The sequence below is a fragment of the Channa argus genome, chromosome 10, assembly GCF_033026475.1.
Source record: "Channa argus isolate prfri chromosome 10, Channa argus male v1.0, whole genome shotgun sequence".
Classification (NCBI taxonomy): domain Eukaryota; kingdom Metazoa; phylum Chordata; class Actinopteri; order Anabantiformes; family Channidae; genus Channa; species Channa argus.
In genome coordinates, this window is record NC_090206.1 from 14,749,462 (window position 1) to 14,775,548 (window position 26,087).

Below are 26,087 nucleotides of genomic sequence, written 5' to 3' on the forward strand. Positions count from 1 at the left end.
GTTTTTGTCTGTGGGAGGAAAGTGGAGTTCCTGGACGAAGCCCACATAAAGTACATGTAGAACATGCAAACTCCACACAGAAAGGTAACAACCAGTAGGTGGATTAAAACACTCACCTACTGATTCCATGTTTATTTAAAAAGCTTCTTGGAGCACTTCACTCCTTTTGTTGTTTTTCAGCTTTCTTTCTTTCAACCATGTTTCACAGCATCTGTTACTCCACATCTTTTTTTCTTTCAGTCATCTACTGTCTCACCACACCGTCATTCCTCTTTCCTGTCTTTTATCTATGCATCTTCTCCTCCACCTTCCTCTTTCTCTCTGTTATGATCACCACCCACACCTCCTACCTACTTCCCCTGTGGACCAGTGAAGCGCAAGTGATGGGGGTGCTCTACTTAAACCTGTCTGACCAGGTACTCAACTCAGGGAACAAACAACATTTGTCTCGTGTTGCTTTGTCCCTTTCTCCCTCTTATAAAGGCTTGTATGGGGCAAGAAATTGCCCAGTTTTTTATGGTAGGTGATTTTAGTTTAATGTTTGTTTTAACGTCTGTAGAAGAGATGGACTGTGAGTTGTCATTTCAAAACTTGACCACATTTAAATCATTTTCACACCACACATTTCCAGATATAGTGGTAGTGATAGCGGTCATGACTGATTCTTGACAGGATTAAAAAATTGTTTTGAGGTCACAAAATCATGCTAATGTATATTATATGTCTTAAACCTACAGTGTTGTTCAAAATAATAGCAGTACAATGTGACTAACCAGAATAATCCAGGTTTTTTGTATATTTTTTATTGCTATGTGGCAAACAAGTTACCAGTAGGTGCAGTAGATTCTCAGAAAACAAACGACCCAGCATTCATGATATGCACGCTCGTAAGGCTGTGCAATTGGGCAATTAGTTGAAAGGGGTGTGTTCAAAGAAATAGCAGTGTAGCACATTTTAGGTGAACAGACAGAACATTTCTCCTATCAGCATTTATTGTATACACAGCCTTCTAGTTCTCTGCACTTTAGGAAATCCTAAACATCCAAACTAATGGCACTGTTAGTAGAGTGAGTCTAACATTTTTATGGGATAGAAATGGAATGTTTTTAGGTTTTGGAAGAAAGTGAAATATACCTGTGCCTATACCTTTGGTACAAAACTATGCTACTCCAACCAAAAAAAAGCATTCAATTCTGCTACTATTTGATTGTTTTATAAAATGCTACACCAATATTGCAGCGGTCAGGCCCACAGACTCTGTCCTGACTCCTAAACAAAGAAGAGGCTTTCCTACACCTGTGCCACCTCTGCTTCTTTCCTCCTGGCTCTTTAAATGTGCATGCACAAGACTGTGTGTTTGCATGTGTGTTGTGCAGACTGTCCCAAGCTGACAGGGTACAAGGATTCTCAATCCCGCTTGTATATAAAAAGAAACCGAGGCCACCAAGTTCTGACTGCTTCACTTATATTCATACACACGCACACAATTATATCTTCTTTTAGCCCCTTTAAAAAAAATCTTTCACTTCCAGCAGCATCAAGGTTAATCTGGCAGTGAGTGAAGTGTGTGTTATATTTATTTCATATGGATTTCCCCGTCTGCACACTGGGTGGCTGTTGGCCATGTCATCATGTTCTGAGTTGTCAGATGCCTTTACTGTCACAACTGAGATATGAGGTGTGTCTGTGTGTGTGTGAGCGAGAAGGAGAGAGAGAGACATAAAGGAGAAGAAAGGGACCAGGCAGAGCTAAGATTTGTGTGTGGAAATATTGCTACTGGTAGCTCTGTGGGGGTGGCAGCATCAGGAGATGGCATCTTGACATGTAGTTGATGAGGAGAGGTAAGTTTGAGAATATACCTATGTCTGTACAATCCCACACACAATATTATGATTGGGTTAATGTCTTTCAGAAGTTAGTATGGAGCAAGGTTTACCACATTGTGAAAAATTTCTCAGTGTAAAACTGCAAAGATTTGTTGTACTTAGTGTAGATTAATTAGAAAATATCAGGTATCAGGCTGCAACATAACAAAACTGTAAAACGTGACAGTGATCTGAAAACATTTTTCAAAAAGAGGTTTCAAATGGTTTAAAATCTAAATATTATCCTTTTATTTACATTTTATGTAGCACCCCAACTTTCCTAGAAATTGGCTTTGTATGCAAGTATAAAAACTAATGCCTGTCTTCATCCCACAGTCCAAAGAGGTTGTCTGGTGACTCTAAATTGCCCATAGGTGTGAATGTGAGTGTGAATGGTTGTCTTTCTGTCTGTCTGTCTATCTGTCTGTCTGTGTATGTCTCTGTGTTGGCCCTGAGATGGATATGTTTTCCCTGCTGTCCAGGATGTACCACTCCTCTCATCCCCATGACAGCTGAGGTCCAGCACCTACGCATCCCTTAAGACGATAAGTGGTTAGGGTAAGAGATAGATGGAGATTTTTCACAGTACTAATAATGTGATACTAGTATCACAATACTTGTTCATATAAAATATTCTTTAAGTGCTGCCATGGTCTTCACTGATGTGCTACTACAATTTGAATTTGATTAAAGCTACATCAGTCGTATATGCCATTTCCATATGGTGGTGTCCCCTTTCTGTACCTCTTTACTTTTCATTTCTGAGCCTCCATGGTTGTTAAATTACATTGGTTTTCTCTATTGATTTAATATTATTTAAGAGGCTGAAAAACACATCTGATGCCAGCTGGCTTGATGATTTGTCTGGTAATTTTTCTGTTATGTGGTTTATGTCTGCTCTGTGTGTCAGACCAGGGCATAGAAATGGGATTTATTGCTGTATTTAAGTGTTGATTCCAAGGCAAAGTTGAAGACAATGAAAATGGAAAAGCTTGGTTTCTTTCTCAAAGAGGGCCAGCAAATGAGTCAAAGTAGCAAATTGACCAATATGAGTCCAATAAGTTACTCTTTGTCAGTTGTATTGGCTACAATTTGAGGCCTGCCAGAGATCTGTGAAGTTCTGGTTGTTCGGATAGAACACATGAAACTATTGTGTTGCCCGTAGCAGTTGCAAGGTGAACTGTGGGTCATAAAAGGTCAGAGAAAGAGTTTGGACCAACACAACTTGCTGTATGCATCTCTCCCTCTTCGTACCAGCTACACAGTAAATGATTAATAATTCAATAGAGAAGAAGAAATATTTTAAATTGTGTCATGTAAAAAGACTGAAATGACAAAAATAAAGATTTACAAATGAATACACTTAAATGATAAGCTAATAAGTGCAGCAGTATTTCATCAGAACATTAAAAGAAAAATCTGCATGCTGAAAGGAGCAGGCATCAGTTGCTCTTAAATGTTCCTCCTCTTCATCCTTCTCCTATGTCTCTGGGTAGGAAGTGTGACTTTGTCATAGGAACATGCTGGATTGTGTGACCCTGTCCTACTATGCGTGTGGGGGACCATTGGATTTGCTCATGTCCTAGACTTTGCCAAGTTTTGAGGGCAAAGCTGAAGCCCATGCAAACATCCCCCTTACTCTGCAGCACTACAGCCAAATCAAGCAGAATATTACAGGCTGAACATTACCTACATATTTTCTCCCACCTACTGGATATTCAGCAGGGGTTGATATCCTTGTTTGATAAAGAGAGATGAGAGACATGTATGTTGACTCAAGAAGAAGGGTTGAGAGGTAGGAAAAGTAGCACTGATAGCAGATGAGTTAAATTCGGACTAAAGCCCATCAACAATGGTGAAGAACACAGAGCAGCGACAGAAGGATTGGAAACAGAAAAAGATAGATGATGACATGCGTTCATCAATACACATCTTAGAGGTCCTATCACACTGATTCTTTCCCACCGGAGCAAGACACTGACTTGCTGTGACAAGCTACCAGTCTGGATTTTACAAATCCCCGTCTTATTACCGTCAGTCCAAGACACAAATGTCCCCTAGTGATATGAATTTATGATTACAATAATCCAGTGGGGTAATCTGCCACTTCACTGTGGCACACTGTCTTTGACTGTGCTGCCCGGAGGCAAACGAACGACACTTTTAGAGGACAGGGAGGCTGGGGAGGAGGCGCTTTGGAGAGGTCCAAACTAAACAAACTTAATCAACTCAAATGATATACAATGTGATGATGCAGATGCTGTTGGGTTTGCTGTAACTCCAAGGAGTGTATGGAGGAGGAGTGTTTGTGTGTTTGTTGGAACAGAGAAAATACATTACAAATACACGTGAAGCTGTGTGCAAAAGAATCATAATCATAAAACATATACACCATACTGTATGCTGTATGGCAGTGTGGCTTGGTCTGCCAGAATGAGCCAAATATATGCAGGGCTTGCTCTGCTTATATATGTTTTGGGATGTATCTACCCATTGAGCCACCAGGCTGCAATTTACATGGATGTTTGACCTGTTAATAGGCTGTTGTTTTTGAGAGAGATGCATTTGGAGAGAATTATTTAAAGCCTTTGCACTCACACAAATGTTTTCTTACATTTAGGCTGATTGGACCATTTCTCAAGCTGAAGAGTTGAAGCTATACTGGAGGTACAGGTGACTCTGGCTGATATGAAACGTTTATAGTCCAAAAGAACAGGCACGGCAAAGCTAATTCCTTTCTGTATGCTGGATACTGAAGATGTTTGCTTTGGGTCTAGGATCAAAAGATGGACATTAGATGAAACTTCAGAATTTTGACAGAATTGAAAACTTCATATATTACACACAATAAACTCATTTCAAAACAAGATATGATAGTCAGTGAGTTGCAGGGTTGGTGCCATGATTGCAAACAAGGGATTTGCAACCAAATATTAAGTTTGCTGTTTACACATTTGCTTTTCCTGCTGTTACATGTCAAAGTGTCTTCCATGAGAAAATGCTGTACAATTGTCAGCTATCAAAACTTCCATTTAGGTTCCCCACAGCCACTAAATTCACAAAGCATTTTTCTCTATAAGTGCCTGGTGACTATTTATTGATAATATGACTACATTATAATGGGATATTTCACTTGAATGAATTAATAGTCTAGTGTTACTGCTGTAATGTCACAGTGAAAAGACTAGAAGGAAATGGCTGAGCACTCATGTAAAGTGTACTCGTAATTGTTCTAGTGGGTTGAAATCCTAAATCTCTGGCCTTTTAATAAAATTATGAAGTTGTTTGTGTTTAGGCAAAGTAGGTGGGATGTTGTGGCCTTTAATGAAGCCAGGTTTGTGTGTGTGTGTGTATAATTGGTACATTGTGATATTGTCAATCTTCAGCTATCAGTTACAGTTGGTGCAAAACATAGGAAAAAGATTTTATCCTGTACATGTATATGTATGAGTGTGCGTGTCTGTGTGTGTGTGTGTGTGGTGCATATGTGTGTTACTAGCTGGCTCTTTGGAAACTTAACAGACCCCACAGGGAGCTCTAAGTGGCTCTTATTAAATCTGGCCTCCCTCTGCTCCTCTTCATTGCTTTTAGGATGCAGAGATAATGTTCATTAGAAGAGGCGGGTGGGGAGGTTGGGAGGTTGATGCTCCAGGGTGGTTATAATGGGGAGCGATGGGAGGGTGCTTTTGTTACATTTAGAGCTGTGAGTACGCGTTGATTGTATGGCACGTGTGAGTGCCTCAATGTATGAACTGTAAAGGAGGGAGTTAAATCAAACTCCAGGTGAGAGTCAGACTCTGTACTCCTGCATCTTCTTATGACTGCACATGTTTGAGGGGTCACACTTACAGAGTTTACTCAGATGTTTGGTGCACTGCTCTCAGTAACAGCATCTGTTTGGTGCTCAAAGTAATAGTTTTGCCTTCTTGCATTAGGGATGGATGCCAATAAATCTGAAGCCTGTAGTCTCGTTGTTTTAGTGCTTAAAGTGACCCAAGCTTAAACCACAGTGTTGTGACATCATGAAATTGATGGCATAGATGAATTCTGTATAATGTTGTTTTATTTGGTGGAATTCCTTCCAGTAGTTTCCTCAACATTTCCTTGACCTAAATTAAACTTCTTTGTCAAAAAAAGAAGTCCACCATATGTTTCTGTTATATTTTCCATCATTTTACTTAGATTTGTTTCCCTGTATTTGCTTCCTCTCCTCCTCCTTCTTTTTTCTGCCCATGCAGTGAAATAATTTGGAGTTCTTTTGCAAAGCACATTTAATGCCCTGTCTTCCTCCTGTCCTCCTCTCTGCTCTCATTTCACCAAAGGGACCTCTGCAGCTTTTATACACACACATCATGGCCTACCAACTGAGGCTGCTTCACCACATTATGACTAAGCAATACAGAGTACTGTCATCCCCCTTGTTGATCTATATTAAACCACAGACTTTGTACTTTGATTTTCCATAACCTGAAATAAAGCTTTTATACTTCAAAGGAAGTGAACTATATTTTGTTGTTTGGTGAAAGCAGATCTGATGTACAGTTAAAGGGACTTTGCTGGTATGATTATTATTATTAATACCATAGGTCTGTTTTGAATTTTGATGAATTTAAATAATAAATGTGATGAACTGACACTGAGAATGAGTTTAGCCAGCAACTTTTCCACTGCAGTGTATACTGTCCATTTTACTATCTGATTTTCACTTTGGATTTAAACAAGTCATGGCATTGCCCTTTAAAAAGAAGGTCCCCCAACCCTATTGTGTCATTCTCTAGCTGTACATGACCTTTGAACTCCCTGTGGGGATGGCGGTGGGGAAACGGTGAAGAATTTCCCCACAGGGATCCATAAAATATCACATCATCTGGACTATTTTTATTTCGAATTACTTGCTGCCAAGATGTGAAGACTTTCGTTCTTCCTGTACAAAACGTCATGACGCCCACACCCTCACCACAACCAGCCTGAGCGAGGGAGCACACAGCTCAACTAACATGTGATTAATTCAGATACCAGCCTCCACACAACTTCACTCTCTGGATTTAAGGATTTTATTTTGGTCCTAAATTAACTGATTAAACTTCTTGTAGATTTAACCACATCTAAAAGGGAAAAGAAGCTTTGGCTTGCTCCGTTCTGAGCTTCATAAAAGTGTGTTTTGATTAACCTAAAACCTCATTAAGTAAAACTTCAATGAAGGGACTCATTTGATTGGAGAAGATAAGATTGGTTTCAGTCGCGTGTAATCACGGCTGTGTATTAAATGTCTTCCCCAGGAGGACTTTTTAACTTTTATCCCTTCCTGCTAGTTGTCACACATGTCAAACTGCGTCGATCGACACGGCAGAGTTAAAGTGACGCCCAACGGGGGAGCACACTGGGCAGGCAGGGCGATGTGAGGACCGGGGCGCATACATCTTTTCTCAGACGAACGGCCGCTTTAACGATAACAGGATCGACGTATCTCTTGTAGTTTCCCATATTCACGAAAAAACATTGTTTTTACTGCTCAACAAGAATAAAGGGGAACTCTGTTCTCAGCAGCCGGTTTCCGTTGCGCGCAATCACTGTGCGCTCTTGCAGAAAACATCTCTGGGCTCAGACTGCAGTCAGTGCTTCTCTCCATGTGTCCAAGAATGAGCTACCGGCTGTCATCTGCGCAGCCCTTGCAATGAAAGCACTATAATCAAAGCTTTTCTTTAACCTTTTTTTCCCACTCTTTTCTTATTTCACGTCGAGTTCAAAACAAAAGAGAAAGCGCACGACAAACATTGTCCATCTGCAAGTTTTCGGGACTCTGTCGCACTGGAGGGCACGAAGCGATGGCAGCCCCGGTGAAAGCAGCTTTGGCTCTCCTGGTTATCACCGTGGCAAGTGAGTAATCCTTTCAAATTCTCTCCAAACGGGACGAGGGGTGGGGGGGGCAATTTTTTAAGTAAGACCATGTCTGGCTATCCACTGTGGAATAGCCCACTCCCAGTGCAATTTAATATATTAGTTTTGGGAAATATGTCCCCAAATCTCATGACCTTCTTTGCTGCACAATAACGACGCTCACATAGAGTAGAGCTTAAATGCGTCTATAAGTAAACAAACAAAAAAAAAAAGGTAAATGCCAACTTTAGTTTAAAGATAACAGGGGGTACAAAAAAACAGACCAGGGAGAAAAGTAGTGGCGTTTCCACACGTCAGATCCTTCAAGCACGTGATTTCTCAGCACGCCTCAACTCATCATGGTGGAACTGCTTAATATGTGTAAAGCAATGGTGTAATTGTAGTGTGCATTATAAACAACATTTCGGGTACACGTTTTCAACATTACTGTGTCTGATGCCTGAAGTAAGTGCAGAAAATCTCACAGTAGAATGGGCTGCCATCTGTGAAGGAACCTTAACACAATGCACAGGAAATAGATGATGTGGAGTAGTTCTTTATGTCCAATTCAAAGAGCTTTATTTATGAGGAGCTGTCTGTGGTGCTGAAACAGGCAGTGACAGGTGCTATTTATCCAATTGCCACTGAACAGCACCTTTGGGATAACCAAGACCTGGATGAGTATCTTCACATAAGTCTGTCATGTTAAAATGGGATCTCAATTCTCAGTACTCCTCTTACTTCATTCTTCTTCATTTAGTCTAGGCAGATATAAATATGATCATTACTCCTGATAGGTTTAATGAAATCAGGACATTCCAATTAGCAAGTGTAAAAATGTGAGTATCCCAAATTAAGGAAACATATCATATGCAAAACCATCCATTAGTCCATGGGTTTAAAAACAAACCATTCAGTAAACATAGTTGGAAATGTTCAGTATAATTAAACTCACTGATAATTTAATCCCCAGAAACATGATTCTATAGAGAGAAATAATTAGTTATGTGTTCAATAACTGCTTTGAAGGCTAAAGTGACAAAGTCAGTTCTAGGGAAAGCCAGCCTCATATTTGGACTGCAATTTGCAACATTTGAGATAAAATACAGTTAAGTAACTAAAAAACAGAAGGGATATTTAGAGAACAGAAAAACATGTCCATATTATCCATATCATGATTAGTTAAGTAATTTTATTTATACAACAATCAGCCACATTAACACAACCTGGTCATTTAATCTAAAAATACAAAATGTTTTTTTTACCCTCACTTTTATTAATTATTGTACATGTTTTGCCATAATTACTATAACCAAAATTGTTAAAAATACATTGTTCTGATACTTCCGTACTTTTACTTTTGTACGTTTATTAAAATAAGGATAATGTGCCAAGCACTTCTACCTCTACCTACACTAATATTTGTACTTTTACTTGAATATGGACTATGTATGTCTACCTCTGTACACAGTGTATCACATTTTGCTGTGACGTTGACCTCTTCATGTCTCATTACTTCTCTCAGTTTTATGGTTGCTTCCATGTTGCATCTACAGCACTTTAAACCTCATCTGTTTTCTGTGACTCTTTAACCATCACCTGTCTGCAGTTCAGGCAGCTCATGACTATAGCTCTGTCACTCCTATCAAATGTCATCCCAGCTACTACAGTGAAATGACTTCATGCAGTGAGCCACTTTGTTTGGATGTATCTCTGTCTCATTCTGTCTCCTGTCACCTCCTTTACCCTTTTCATTCCCTGTGCCATCCTCTGTCTCTTCTTGTGTGCCACATATTTTGTTTTACTGTATTTCATCTTTTGTTTTTCCAGCCTCCTACTCTTACCCCCTAAATTATCTGACATTTTTACTTCATCATCGGGCACTGCCTTCTGTCCAGTCTGTTTCCCTCAGAATAAGCTGCATGATTTAGTAAATGTGCTAATGTGTGATACAGTTATCCTCGATTAGATTTTTGTCATTAAATGCTTGCACAATGCCTAGGAGTGCAAGGAAGGACACTGACATACTTATCTGCATTTGGCATACTGCATGAAACCTTCACACAACTATGACTCCTTTTCTGTAGCCTTTGGGTGAAACTTTAGATTTTGGTGAGCAGAAATATGCAGCACTAAGCTTTGTCCTGAGGTTATTCTAAGGTTGTTGTTTTTCAAGTTTAAATGGTTTCTTTTAATCACCCAAGGCCCAGTGAATCACACTTTGTAGTAAACTATTACTCATTGAGTTGTCTTACTGGTTTCATGCTGAATGAGGGAGAGGAAAAGGCAGAAGAAGCACTAGATGAGCGTGGTTCACAAGGCAAAGAGACAATACTGGTGCACACTGTACTAGTGATTACAGATTAGATTGACACTGAGGGAGACAAAATCAGAATAAAGTGGGACAGCAATACGCAAGAGAGAGCTGTAACAGATAAAAAGAATCGTTGTAGTAAAAGAATAGTTGATTTTGTCCTCACAGATGGAAGACTGTCTGTGTTGATGACAATCCTGCGAGATGCTAAAAACACAAACATCTCTCAGGCTGTAGAGACACTGTGACTAATGTGAAAAGTCTTGCTGGAACTTGACCCTGTGGCTGCGGATGCATTGAAATGGCTTCTTTTTCAACATGAGTGATACAGGCATGTGTACTGAATAAAGCCAAAGACAACTGAAGCCTAAATTGCTTTGCCTCAGAAGGCCACCCCAGATGGTAATGCATTGAATAATTTACTACAGTAAAGATGAACCTGCACGATGCAAAATTTAGATGTTTAATGGCACAGATTGTCCATCCATCTGCACGGTGTCTGAGTGTGTTTTGGTTTGGTTTTACGTGTACCTGGCTGTTGTAAAACGAGTCTATGTGTTGATTTTTTCTGGTTGATAGGGACTTGGAGAATAATCTCTGATTGTGTTTGAGTCTCTTTGCTTGTGAGATGATGGCATTTTTATTTTAGCGTCAATGAATAATTGAGGTTTAGAGAGTGCAGCAAGGCAGACGGGAGCGTGCATGTGTGTATGTGACGAGACGTGCTGAGTCCCTAGTGCTCCATCTTTACTTACATCCACCTGTACTGTATACAGGACATCTCATTTTAACCATATCTCTTGTTTTAGGACTTACTGTCAAACCCAGTACCTTACATAACTCGACACAGTACTGCTCTTCTTTAACAGCCGCAGTGCTTTCTCATGGGCACATGAAGTCATTTGTTGTCAGTTTCTTATTTTGTCTATGCTTAAAAGTTGTTTTTTATGCCCATCAGTACAGTAGCAGTAACCTCTTGAAAAGATGCACATTGATAATATAAATTTGATCTAGTTATTCAGCAGTCCTTCTATAAATAAATAAATCTTCACAAAACTCTTTTGTTATGCATAAGTCAATGCATAAGTGCATTTCGTTATACTTCACATGCCGTGTAGTCCAGTGAATTTCTTAGTTATTTCCCCTCAATCGTCACAATAATACAGCATGATCCTACTTAGTTTTATCAGATGATAATCCTAATCATGGAATTGTTTTTTTCTGCTGTTGTTGTGGTGTGTGTGTTTTGTTGTCTCCTCCTCTCATGTGTCTTTGTCATGTCTTCTCTGTTTCTAATCCTGACAGACAGAGCTCTCTGAAGACATTCACCCCTGGGCTTTACTGTCATGTATAGTTGCTCAGACACCTTCCCTGTGTGCCAGTGGTTAATGTAGAGAGACCAAGAGTAGAACATCTTCTTTACAGTTTGATCCTTACATGTTTCAGAAAACATTTTTATTCTGAGGATGAATTAATATGAAAGATGCACCTTTGCTAAAAGCCAAAATAAAGGCCATAGATGGCTTAATTTAGGACAGATGCCAATTCAAGTCGGCTACTCAATAGAGTACTAACATTTTTCTCTGTCACTAAGACATCAGCACAAACATATTGGTCTTCTGAATCTTTAATGGTTGATATATATCCCATAGCTAATGATGATGTGTGAGGCTTGTTTCCTAATAAATTATATATTTCTTAGAAATGGTTTCAAGCCATGAGGCATCAAAGATGTTCAGTCAAACGTTGTTTTGTCTTGATTAAATGGATCAAATCAGCTCTGTGATCTCTTTCTGTACGTGTATTTGTTCAAATGTGATTTATTATTGTAATAATAGTGACCGGAGGACATTGACATGCAACATATGCAAATTATAAATGTGGGCAGCTATAAATTACTTTGTGTTCACTAGATTGTAACAAAATCTGATCCACACATAATACAACGCCAAACTTAATATGTACTGTATGTCACTTTGGCCTAATCAATCAGAGCAAACCATAAATAAAGCTAAACATAACAGAACTTATACATATCTCTCATACCTCTCTCAAATATGATGTGTCTCATCAGTCTATAGAGCTGGGAAGTTGAAGCTGAGGTCACATCACATGTAAGGTTTATAAACAGCTGCTCTGACAAAGACCCACATCCATCACACTGAATCAAATGTATGATCTGCCTATAAATGTGACCTGAGGTAGCCAGTCACTGTGCAGTCCTCGAACATTTGAAATGCAGACATGTGAGTGCATCATCTCAGTGGAGTGAATACAGTACTGAGATGATGCAATCCGCTGAGCTGATGAAATTAGGCTCCAAATCAGATAAGTATTTTCTGTATGCAGTTGTGCAGGTTGTAGTTTGACATCTTGGCAGGACCTGAACATATTTTAGCCTTATGTAATAAAACAAGTTCATGAGGTTTTGACCCTGTGCAGAAGAATTGCACTTACAAAATAAGCTGAATGTTGGTGTTTCCATTTTTACATGATGTAGTGACACTTGCTAGGATTTGTCATAAACTGTGCTGGACAACGTAAAATATGTTTGCACCTTGTAAACATAAACACGCTTTCCTTCTTACCTGTAGTACTCCAGTCATCCCTGGAGTTATGATGCAAGTGTATTTAAGACTGAAACTTAGACCATGTTAGTCTCCTACCTTAATTACGTGATGATGTTTGGTTCTTCATGCAGGCCCTAAACCACTCTGCGTAGTTTCTAATTAGATTTCTTTAGTAGAATTTGCTTGTGTTTGCAGCTGCCTTGTGTGCGGAGGTGGAGGAGCGGCTGGTGAGTCATCTGTTATCACCAGAGCATTATAACAAGCTTATCCGACCAGCTGTCAACAACAGCCAGCAAGTCACCATCTACATCCAGGTGTCTCTGGCCCAGCTGATCAATGTGGTGAGGAAAGACACAAAAAATCCCAATCCACACATGCGTTGTTTCTCAGAGGAAAATCTAATTTAACATAATTCAGAATCACAGATTGTGGTGACTGTTGCTGGTAAATGGTGCAAGATCAGCCACTACTTACTGCAGGCATGCACATATGTTTTAAGCCTCCCACAAATCTTCTGCCTATGTTTCAGAATGAGAGGGAGCAGATCATGACCACCAACTGCTGGCTCTCTCAGGTTTGTGTCCCCACTTTTCCTCTTGTTCTTTTTTCTGTGTAACTGCGTTGGCGTGTGGTCGGGTTTGGAGCTTGAAGCTTTTGAAGGAGAATGTGTAGAGACATTCAGGTAGTTCGCTGGTGAGGTTAGCTAAGTCTAAAATGCTTCTTGCCATATTGAGGATGATGAGGCTTTGTGATCTGATTGCATATATTTTATTGTGATGTGTGATTTTATGCATGTTCTTGTGTTTGCCTAATATTAATTTTTTATGCATATGTAGTGTCTATAAGTATTGATCATTTTAAATGTTTTCATCTTTAAACATCAAATCACCGGTAATTTAAGTTGGCTTGTTTGACACTGATCCACAGATAAAACTACAGCCCTTGAAATTAATGATGATTTGGGCAAGTCAAGGGTGGATAATAATGAAATTACTTATTTCTAATGTATGTTTTATTCAGTCTGAGACACACAAGAGGCTTTTTTTTATGTTTTTTAATAAAATAAATTTAGTGTATGTGTTTGTGTGTGTTAATGCATTTCTTCAGGTATGGCATGACTACAGATTAATGTGGGACCCAGAAGAGTATGAAGGAATTAAGAAAATCCGCCTCCCGTCACAACACATCTGGCTGCCAGACATCGTCCTCTACAACAAGTGCGTTTGTGACTGTGTGTGTGTGTATGTGTGTGTGTGTGCATGTGTGCATGTGTGTGTCTGTGAAGCTAAGATAAGTGATTAAATGAGAAATACCCAGAATGAAGGAACAACTTCATTCATCAGTAGTTACACAACCCCAATTTGCTTAAAATGTTTTTTCTTCTATATTTTTATTCCTCTTATCCTCTTATTTCTCATTTTTATCCCACTTTCCACTTCTTTCAGGGTAATGAGTACAACAAAAAAGATGACTAGTGACCTTTTAATAACTGAGACATAGCACATTGTGCTCAGAAGGACAGACAGGAAGAGACCTAAATATCTGATAGCAAAACAGGAGAAGATTTCTACAGTTGTCATTTTATAGAACATTTATTGAATTTGAATGACTTTTTTGCCACTCTGCCAAAAAAATCTAAAAAGGCATAGAAAAGTTTGTTTATGCAGAGTTTTGCTTTGTTAGTTTTAACAAACTGTGGCCCTCAGTTAAAATGTTCTGTATTGTGAAACTGTACAGAGTACACATGTAGAGGACAGGGTTAGATGGAGGCACATGATTCGCTGTGGCGGCCCCTGAAAGGGAACAGCCGAAAGAAAAAGAAGAAGACAGAGTACACATGTACACCACAAAGAAAGGCACATTTTTTTCTTACACAGTTGAAAGGAGGATATACACACAGGTTCAATGAAATTACAATCACACTGTGGTGTCTATTAATTAATTAATAATTAATGAATTAATTATTTATTAATATACTACAACACCCTTACTACACATCCAAAGTCAGTGTATCAGCATTTTTCCACAACAGGACAATATCCCAGTACACAGTAATTATGCCCAGATTTATCTTGCAACAAATGTGAGAGGGCTGATCTCTAGGTGGGAACTACCGGCGTTGCTAATCGTTTAGTATTTAAAACTAGTTTAAAACTAGTTCCAACTTGAGCAGCTACAACAGTGAGGTACTCAGGAAAGCTGCAGCCTCATCACAAGGTGCCTGCTGCAGTTGTTGTGGAGCTTTTAGTCATACCACATGGTCTTCATCAAAAACATGGAGATTTAAACAGAACTATAAGGCGATCTTAAGTAATCCTCACGGTGCTCTGAAAAAACCCATTGAAATTCTAACATACAGTAGAATCCAGTTGCAGCTGAACAAACTCCAGCTGTTGATCAAATGATTAAGAGCACAAGAATGTCTGTGGACTTGGTGTTGTAATTGTTTTCTTAACTACTGAGATGAAGACAGGGACAAAGTACCAGGTGTGCAAACGTGTAGCTTTTGTGTTTTGGTCAGCAGTATTACCACATTTTTTACAGTCCGTAAAAGTATGAAACCTTTATGAACACAGATTGCTGGTCAGCTAAAGACCACATTACTATCATAATGGCTTAAGAAGCGAAATGATAGTAAGTCTGGGGGACCAGAGGTCATAGTAAAGAGGTGGGATCTCTGCATATTTAATTAGCCTGCAAATTGCCAGCAGCCTCAAAGCTGCTGGTAATATGACTGAATGTGATGGTTGGATTGCTAACCTACTTCATAATTGATAGACCACTTATTTATAATGCATCTGCTTGGTAAGATGAAAAAAAATGTCAGTTCAGCAGGAGGTGGGGCAGTTGTTGCCACGATCACTTCCTTTAAGACCCTGAACACATCATCATGAAATGATTGCAGCAGGATTATGTTCACCAGAAGAAACCTTGTTGATTTTTCTGAGAGCTCCCTTCTGCCAAGTCTAATTATACAAACATTTATGATGATTACTCACTTAGTCAACTCTTGTGTCTGACTGAACTACAGTTATTTTTGAAACAGGCTGAGCAATCGTACCCTGATTTCCTTCACCCTAGGTTTGTGTTTTTAAAGATTTATTGTGATCCAGCCAGTGTTCCTTAAGAATTTCTTTCTTTCGCTTGTCTCCCACTTCTTCCGCCTCGCAGTGCTGATGGGACCTATGAAGTCTCCTTCTACTCCAATGCTGTGGTCTCCAACAATGGTGAGGTGGCCTGGCTCCCACCAGCTATCTACAAGTCAGCCTGCAAAATTGAAGTCCGCGATTTCCCTTTTGACCAGCAAAACTGCACCCTCAAATTTCGTTCCTGGACTTACGACCACACAGAGATAGATCTCATCCTACTGAGTGATTTTGCTAGTCGTGATGACTTCAAACCTAGTGGTGAGTGGGATATTGTCTCGCTCCCTGGACGCAAGAACGAAGACCCTAATGACATCAAGTACCTGGATATCACCTATGACTTTATAATCAAGAGAAAACCTCTGTTCTACACCATCAACCTGATCATCCCCTGCATCCTGATCACGTCCCTTGCTATTCTTGTATTCTACCTCCCATCAGACTGTGGTGAGAAGATGACTCTGTGTATCTCTGTCCTCTTGGCCCTGACTGTGTTTTTGCTTCTAATCTCAAAGATTGTGCCACCTACATCTTTAGCTGTGCCTCTGATTGGGAAGTATCTGATGTTTACGATGGTGCTGGTCACCTTCTCGATCGTCACCAGCGTTTGCGTGCTCAACGTGCATCATCGATCCCCCAGTACACACACTATGCCTCCCTGGGTTAAACGTTTCTTCCTGTACAAACTTCCCTCTTACCTCTTCATGCGGAGACCTGGTAGCTCCAACATCCGTGAGAAGTTCCGGAAAAAACACCAGCAGCGATCGCACTCTGACCAGAAGCTACGTGGAGCAGATGGAACGACTGGGAGTTCTGCAGGAATGGCAGATTCATCCTCGTACTTCTTTGACAATGAAGAGACCACCAAACGCTATGGCTGGAAGATCAGCGACTTTTCAGAAAACACAGACTTCAGGAAGAGGATGACACTCAAGTGCAACATTGATGTGGAGGATGCAGTGGATGGAGTGCGTTACATTGCTGAGAAAATGAAGAGTGAGGATGATGATGAAGGGGTAATACAAAGATAAATGAAACCAATTAAACAAATAAGACACAAAATTACATGTTTCATTAAGAAATTCATTTCTTTTTTGTGAATAATTATCCAGTCTGAAATATTTTTGTGTAGCAAACATATGTGAAGTAACTGGTGAGTGTGTGGGGCTAAATAACAGTTTACTGGAGGACACAGAGCAGTTGTTAAGCTCTGCAATTGGTGATTTTCCAAACCATCTCATATATGACATTTGTTCAATTATGGTAAATAAGGTTTAAAATACTGAACAATTATTTCAGTAAAAATTACTTTATTATTACTTTTTTAGAACTGGTATGGAGTTATGTCCTAAAGCTAATTTGTTTTTTATTAAATCAGAAGAAAAAATTAGGCACAGCATCAACACCTCTAAGGCATTGTCACAGCTGTTGCTTTCTCTGTATTTAACCAATAACTTCTTATTCTCTCTGCAGATAATTGAAGACTGGAAGTACGTGGCCATGGTGATTGACCGTCTTTTCCTGTGGATCTTTGTGTGTGTGTGCGTGGTCGGGACATTGGGCCTCTTCATGCAGCCTCTTTTCCAGAGTTATAACACTCCCATTATTGATGATATGGATCGTAACTGAAACCACAAACCTGAACTTTGGTCATGACCCAGATGTGAACTTTGAGTCCCTCCAGAAGCAGAGCTTTGATAACATTTCAACGCTCTCGCCTCCACTGCCCACTCACTGGGAAATGATGAAGATGCACATGTCCCTCTACTATGTCCTCTCTTCTTTACCTTCCATCACTTCCTTCCTCATCCTCCTCTGCTTCACTTATCTTAAATTCACTGAGGAACAGTGATATATTTATTTCAGTGCCCTGAAAATGCATAAATCTGGTTTATATCGACTTAGGTCAAATTTGGCCAATATTCAGATCTAGTAAAGTGCATTTGTAGTTTCAAATTCCACGGATTTAAGAAACAAGGTGATAGCTAAATTCACACGAAACAAATGTTGTCGACTGAAACATATTTGGATGAAGATGAAAGGATGAAAGATAATGCGTTTACAATGCATTTATATCCCAACAAGTTTACAGACTGTGCACAAAGCATAGTGCCTTCAGTAAAAACTAAATAATAAATTAAAATGATCTATTCAAAATATAAATTAGAACCTTTCATTCATGATGCTCTGTCTTAGGTATTAGTGTTGATTTGAAGTTCTCCAAGCATTGAAATGTAGTAGCATTGGAAAAACAAAATCTTTACCTAGAATATTGACATATTGAAAATGACAAAGGTATAAAGGTTTACTTGCCCAACAGAAACTCAGGGCTTGATCTTATGGTCCCATTGACAAGTCATTACACCACAATTATCACACGGCACTGTTTGGTTTTAATTCTTTTTAAGAAACCCAAATCAACAGAGCCTCAGAGAACCTCACAATGACCACTGGCCAGATGTTTTTTATTCTCACACTCTCCTCAGTGTGACTAACTGTGGGGGCTGGTGGGGGGGGAGCTTAAAACCAATGATCACTGTACTTAAAGGTCCAGTACACTGGTTTCATAAAAGCAGTACTTGTCAACATCCATCACCAAGCAAACCAGCAGCAATAATGTTGTACATTATTTTATACACAGAGACCTGGGGGGAATTAGACAAACAGTCTGGCTATTCACTTTGTCTTTCTTCATATTTCATGCTTTATTATTGCAGTCTGTTCTTAGAGATGTTACTTGAATCCTTGTCCAGTAACGATTTCTCTGAGCTGCTACAATTTGTCACTTGTCTGTCACTGCTACCGGTGTTAGCTGTACTGAAAAGATTTCATACATCTGTGCTTTCTTAGTGGATGGAATGTGTGACTTGTTTGTTTGTTTGGGTTTTGTCTGTCTAGACAATTAATGCAGAGAATTACAAGAAGGGACTGTGATGGGGTCTGATGTCTAACTCACTGGATCAATAAAGGGTGAAGTGAAAGCAACACGTATACAGTATAGTGATTTGTCATGTGACAAATCACTGCAAATTAGTTGATCATCTTTTCCAAAGCATGATTTCCGTTTACATGTTTATCTGTTTTTGCACTTCCCCTTATACCCAGAGTAGATTTACCAGGTTATATGAAATCCCCACCCAACACATTATTAGTCCCTTTAAAGTGATTTAAAACGTATCTTTCTCAGGCCAAGGCTGAATGTTATTCCGCTGACTGGACAGTCTTAACACATATGACAGCTGTGAGGCGATATGACTCCTAAAAGGACACAGCATGTGAATGAAAACACACATGCGCACAATCGGTTATATGAAAAACCCTTTGTGTTTTTTTCTCCTGCTGCCTCCTGAAATGTGAAGTACACCTATAAGGAGACAGAAGCATCAGATAAAGACAACTATTTGTTGGTTACATGACAGATAAAGATATTAATAACTATTATGCTGATAACTAATGACAATGAGACATTTGCATAAGTAATCGTAAATGCAGTCTCTGTTTTTTAATGTTCTCATTATTTGTTTTTTCACAGAACACAGACGTACAAAATTAATGTTTTCCAGCAACTGCTGATGATTGCAGCAAAGATAATACTGCATCATAATGTTTCAGCAAACATGCGCTATATGCGCTCACACTCTCAAACAGTGACATAATCCTACCAATGCAGTGAAAGCCATTGATCTGGACTTGGTTCAGTTATATTTGCTCATATTTGTACCATCACCTTCTCCTTATATGACTCATAAAATGACTTCTACATCGATTTTCATGGCCAAATGAGGGTGGGGAGGCTTAGAGAATTTTCTCATTTCTAAAATATATAAATATCCATTATTTCCTGTTGCTTAGTTTAAGGCCAAAGACAAACTTGACTGAAGATTATTTTGAAAGAATTTTAAAACTCACAGAGGAATTGTTTTGAAAGATGGCGAGAAGAACTCATAACGTCTGTCATCAAGAAGCATATGAACACTATGCTGCTTGTCTGTGTTAGGGGGTCAGATTAAAGTCTCAGTCTGTTCCCAGAAGGTTGTTAGTCCAGTGATGAATAAAATGTTCCCTATTCTTCTTTTGTAGCACATAAATACACCAATATGAGCTTACCATCAGCACTTATACTTCAAGTTTGAATAGAGGAAAAATAACCTCATGAGGCTGTCAACTTATTATTTCTTTTGCAACTTTGGCATGCAGACTTTTTCTTTATTTGGGAGTAACTTTTCTAAAAGGTTTGTCGACTAAATTTAAAGAGTTTACTGCATCTCTGCAGTGCACACAAATGATATATGTTGAAGAGAAAGTTCTGTACATGGTCTTCACTGTGAATTCAACTGCCAACTGAAATGATAATAATGAGCATCTGTGCATTTCCATCCATTTAGCAGTGGGTCACCACCGAAATGCATCTGGTAAAAGTCAGACATTGTCCCCAGATCTGACTGAAGGGTTTACACTGTATGGGTGGAGGAAAAGGAAGAGGAAGAACAAGCAGGGTGGGATAGACAGAGGGTAAGAGAGGTATGATAAAGATAGACAGGGAGGATGAAAGTTGGTCATAAAGAAGAGACACATGGCTTCTGCAGACTGTTAGGTCGGCAGAAGAGTCGACATTAAAGATCCATTGATGCTGTAGTCAGAGATGAATAAGCATTTACTCTTCTCTGCAAGACAAACCCTACACACACTACATGTACAGAAGCACAACCATGCAAGTGAACAGGCACGCACACAAAGACACATTTAGAGGCAGGCAGTTAGTCGTATTCAGCTGAAATATCTACAATACATATAAATACACTCTAAAACATCCAGTTGAATCTGAAACATTGAGAGAAAATAAGCTTTAATGGTTTTTATTGCATGCATATACAAACACAAGATTCAAATTCTGTCTGCAATAGTATTTTCAAATCAATTCAGTTCAATTCAATCTGATTATTAACACGCAGTAATCAGACTTCTTTCTTAGCTCCAGTATACTGTCAGCACTTTGATGTGTTTCCTGTGTTTCGGCTGTTGCGCCCTCCATGTCCCCCATTATCCAGCACAGGACATTCCTCTAGGATTTATACCTGCCATTTCAGCTTTGTGGTCGATATTTATGAACTACATCACTGCATTACAGAATGTGTAGTTGCTGTGCAGTCGAGTTGGGGGGCAATTGATCCTCCTCTCTGGGCTGCTGAGCCACTGAACTGAAAGGATGGATACAGAGGTGCTGTCCAAACACTTTAGAAGGTTTTAAAGTGGGATTAGGAGTCGCTCTGTAATGTCCCTGCTGGAGCAGTACATCTCTTCTCCAGTCTGTTGCCTGATGAAAGATTCAGGTGCCTGCTGCTGCTCACTAGTGGTTATGAGAGACACTACAGGAACAGTAGGAGTTACACAAGCACTCCTGTTACTGCTTTATTACTACACGTAATTAAAAAAGCAGCATATTCCTGATTGATTTCAGATGGCTTTAAAGTAAATACACAGATTTTAGAGAGTATTTTCTGGTAAATATGCAACTGTTGTGTTATACATGATTTGGGTTCAATACCCACGAGCAAAGTCATGATGTAAATCATTTTATATAGGATTTAGGAGAAATTAACAGAATAAAAAAGCTGGCAAAACTATTTAAAACATTTTTACTGTTTTAAGGTTTCATTGATATTTCCAGACTTTTGTTTTTTCTTGCAGATTATTGGACTATATTACCATTTTAGGACTTAAATTATTAAATTATTAAATTATAAATATTCAAAACAAAGGGAAAAAAGCTCTTTTTAAACTGGCCACAACTGGTAAACCAATGCATCCAATGATCAGGGATCAAGAGCATAATTGTTTTGATTTAAGGTGTCACAAGGCTGGGAAATTATTTAACTTGCTTTTGGCATCATGTCATCATCTTGTTGATCTTAGACTTATACATATAATGATCATTCTGAGTCTAAAAACTTTAGAATGAATTAGATGCACATCTCTAGACAGAGTACAGAGATTATCAAAACACATCACCATTGTACCTGTTATGTGTTGGGCAGTAACATTTATGAGAAAAGATCCATAGGATCCTGAAATCACTAACAAAATGCTAATAATGTTTCCACACATTGTGATAACACATTTTATATAATGGCAGCTGCAATGAGCAGATCATCTGTAAGAGGCAATCACTTGGATTTATGTGGCTCTGTTTGGCCCCAAGTCTGTTGCAGTTTAGCTGAAAAAAGCACTGCTGATCATTCAGAGAACAAGAGGGACAGAGAGAATAAAAACTGAAAGCGGACTGAAGTCGTAAGCATAAACACGCTGTCACAGTATTTGGAAAGGGTCTGTTAATGTGTGAGAGGGAGGGAACGGAAATAATGGAGAGTTCGTGGGAAAAAATATGGCACAGAGAGATGGCAGTTTAATTAACAGCAGAGGGCTTTAATCAGATAACTGTGATTCAAGCAGAGAAGGAACTTTAATTAGGTGCTAGTGGCTGCAACAGGCCACAGCATGACCAATCAGACTGCCTATAGAGAGCACGGGGTGAATGTAAAATAGGAAGTAAACTCTCCACGGTATTAATGGGACTGGAGAGAGAGAGAGAGTGCAGTGCAGTGAGAGCATGGGTGGAGCAGGGTCATGGAGTGTAGCGTGACTGTCAGAGCAGGACAAGCTGCGGCACTAAACAGGAAACTGAGAGCTTTTATAAAAGAGAATGGAAGAGTGATGTTACAGTGGAGTGGTATGATTAGAGGCAGCAGAATCACGAGAGAGGCAATGGGAGGAAGGCTAAAAGGTTTAGATGGGGTTAAAAGGTTAGGAACAAATCAGCACAAAGAGGTCACACATCCCCTCAGTTACAAACATTGAAATTACATTTTTGAATACAATTTTATTTTGGCAAACATGCACAGAAGTGGAGAGTGAACTTGGCTAGCTAATAAACATGTTGTGTATCAAGTTACAGCCCACTTTATCACTATTAACCCAGATGTTTTCCTTCTGTGGAAATGTTGATATTTTAATGAAAGATCGAGTATTTTTGTGAAAGCTAAAATTGATAATCAATCAACATGTTTCTAATATGCAGTAAGTATCACAATTGTTACAACTTACCAGATTAACAATATTTCCACATACACATAAATATTATTCTCAGGAGACAGGGCTGCTGCTGCAGCTGGAAATAACCACAACAGTGAGAGAAAAGAATTATATAGCAAAAAAACTTGGCACCAAACAGCCAAACCTTGTTGTATGCTCTTCTTTTACATCCCATACTTTGAAACTGTTCAAACAGAGCACTTCACTCTTTTTAACTCTGACTTGCCACAGAACACAGGTGGAAGTAAAGACATTAACGGTTACTCTGCAATTACTGCACTGTTGCAATGAGTTTTGTATAACAAGTCTACGTGTCTGCTGTAAGAGGAGCTGTTACATTAAACAACACATTATTTACACTTTAGAGGGAGAGAGAAATATCTTTAAAAATCATTTAAAAAAAGACGGAATAATATGGTGTATGTGAAAAAGAGATTTCTAAACACTAACGTCATAGAGGAAGGTGGTGTAACAGAATGGAGAGAAAGACAAAGTCTGATGTGAATGAGCCAGGACAGTCCTGTCTGACACACACTGTTGTAACTACACTTGCCCTTTTCCTTTTCCTTTGCTGTCTCCACCAGGCCCTCGAGGTCTTTCTGCTTTGTCTGAGCTGTCTGACCAGATGCCTGCTGTTATTTAACAGTGTGTCTGCCCGTGTGATCATGCGGGGAACAAGACAGGACAAAGGACAAAAAAGGTGACAGAGTGATAAAAAGACTTACATACAAGGTTGGGGGATGTTGTCTTCTTTTTGCCTTCTCTGTTGGAGAGTAAGCATTGCTGGGATGTCAACTCAGCTGGAGACCACTCTGAAACACCAGTCATCTGATTGTGACACTGCGGGCAATAGTCTCCTCCTACGAACCTGACTAATTCCTGCAGTGCTGCAGATGCTCTGCCTTTTTGAACTGTTTCTATTTTTATTCTTTTTTTTGTCTTCTCTCAGAGAAAGAAAGCCAGATGAAATAATTACTACAGTTGGTTTACAGCTTTGTTTTCCTCTTAATGGTTCGTCACACTCTGCACAGACCTTAAGGTATTAGCCATTTTTGAGTTAAATAAGAATGCTGTAAAATTATTTAAATTAAATTTAAAAATGTAAAAATTATTCAAATTAATTAAGCATTAAAATCTCGGATTGCTTAGAAATTGAAAACTTTTAGCGATTGTCTATGAGTTGCTGGCAGTGCTGTTCAATGAGGCTGGGTCACATGAAGCATTGACAGCAACACATTTAAATATTATATTTCAACTTAAATATATATTTGAAAAAAGTCCAACACTATGGCTTTAAGGTGAGTCGAAAGTTTTCGTGAGTCGTGAGTTTTAAATGTTTTTTCCTAATGCACCTTTTTTTTTTACCAATTTACTCATGACAATAAAAGTCCCACGGGCAAAGGAGGATTTCTGTAAGTAAGATAGTTTGTACAAGCCCCATCTCGATGATTTCAAAGGTTAAAGTTTCCTCTGCTCAACCTATATTCTTCTTATCTGCACGTCTGCCTTTGTGATTACCTTTATATTGTTGTGGAAAGTAAAGGGGACCAGAGAACCTCAATTGTGTGTCTCTAACATAATGTACAGTTTTACAATATTGAGAGTTTTTTTTGCTGCTTTTACTGCAGTGTTTAACAATGAGAACAGTGAATGTGTCTCTGCCAGAACTGTAACAATAGTATTTTAAACAAATGCTAAACCTCCTATAGTCAACCATCAGCACCACAAAGAAGAAAGTGCAGCTATAAAACAGTTCCTTTATCAGTGTATGTTCTGCATTTAAATCAGACATGTACAAGTGCATGTCCTCCTCTCCACACACCTTACACCATTTATGGTCTCTTAATTAGCTGTTCACAACACTTTAATTTTACCCATTTAACCTCCCTGAATTCCTCTATACCCCTGTCTCTTTTCACTTTCTTTCTATTTTCTTCTTTTAGGGTTTCCAACTGACCCATGTGAGACACATATTCACTACATCTTTGCCTGAATAACAACCGTGGTTTGCTTTAACTTCCCAACGACAAAGCTAATTGAGTTTAAAACTGAGGAGTGAATATTTCCTTGCCTCCTGACCTGCCTGCTGCTAACATGTGTGTACTTTCTGGCTTCATGTAAACTACTTAATTTGAATATATGTTGTTGTAAATGTTATAAAAATAATAAAAGAGTTTATTATTGTGATTATTGTTATCATTACTTTTTATTATTATTGGTAATAGTAGTATAAGTAGTATTTTAGTATTTAATATTCAAAACCAACTGCAGCTTTACCTAAAAATGACAAAGTGATAATGTCTGGACTTGCTTGCCCCAGAATAATGTCAGTTCAGGCTGTGCTGTTGTGCTGTTGGGCAGACTGCAGCCTTCAAGATTCTTGCAAATGCTTTAAAGGACGCCTTCACTTTTGGTTCTTGTTTGGATACTATATGTAAATAAATATAGTTAAATTTCCCTTTGACTTCACGATATTAAAATATCTCTCTATTTCTGACTGAAAAAATGCCTCCAGATGACATCACTTGAAGGAACCTTCAGTATAGATTATGGCATCTCGTTGGTCAACCTGCTTTTCCAGAGCTCCTCCACATGACATCATCTGAACTCCTAATGATGAAAATATCCTCTGGGTGATGTCGTGTGGAGTTTTTCAGCTAGAAGCAAAGTAATATCAAAAAAATATTTTAGTATAGGGAATTCAGAGGGAAGTTTGAAAGCATTTATGTAAATTAACACCCGAAACTAAAACCTTACAACGCAAGTCGCTCTTTAAGCTGCCCGAGCATTGTCATGCCCACAAAAACAATTAAGAAGCTAAATACGTCATTTACAGCTCAGCTCTGAAAATATATGATCTTGTGTGTGTGTGTGTGTGTGTGTGTGTGTGTGTGTGTGTGTGTGTGTGTGTGTGTGTGTGTGTGTGTGTGTGTGTGCGCGCTGCATCTATAGAAGATAATATTTTTATAAAATATAAATATATTCGTTTTTTTTAATAGCTATTAACCTCACAGACGATATACTATAGACACAATAATTAACAATACTAAAGTAAGGAACACGTTATATACAATTCTTTCTTTAATCGGGCTTGCAGAACAGTGGCGATCCTAGAGCCATTTTTTGAAATGAATTATTCCAAACTTATCACCTGTGAGTCACAGTGAATCAGGTTGGCCCGTGGGTGAGGGACTCAGGGACAGAGAATGGGAGGGGGGAGGGACCT

General features: G+C 38.9%; 1 protein-coding gene across 1 annotated transcript; it reads left to right on the forward strand.

Annotated features, from left to right (window-relative positions):
• The first annotated feature begins 6,876 nt into the window (after nt 1–6,876).
• LOC137134599 (neuronal acetylcholine receptor subunit beta-2-like) lies at nt 6,877–20,293 on the forward strand. The gene is made up of 6 exons (XM_067519541.1): nt 6,877–7,742; nt 12,822–12,967; nt 13,156–13,200; nt 13,734–13,843; nt 15,798–16,788; nt 17,246–20,293. The coding sequence occupies exons 1-6, from the start codon at nt 7,691–7,693 to the stop codon at nt 17,399–17,401; spliced, it is 1,500 nt and encodes a 499-aa protein (XP_067375642.1). The 5' UTR covers nt 6,877–7,690; the 3' UTR covers nt 17,402–20,293.
• Nucleotides 20,294–26,087: the final 5,794 nt, after the last annotated feature.

Coding starts and splice junctions, on each gene's coding strand:
- LOC137134599 (XM_067519541.1), top strand. CDS start 7,691: ATGGCAGCCCCGGTGAAAGCAGCTTTGGCTCTCCTGGTTATCACCGTG. Junction 7,743..12,821: donor CCTGGTTATCACCGTGGCAA/GTGAGTAATCCT, acceptor TTGTGTTTGCAG/CTGCCTTGTGTGCGGAGGTG. Junction 13,844..15,797: donor GACATCGTCCTCTACAACAA/GTGCGTTTGTGA, acceptor TCCGCCTCGCAG/TGCTGATGGGACCTATGAAG.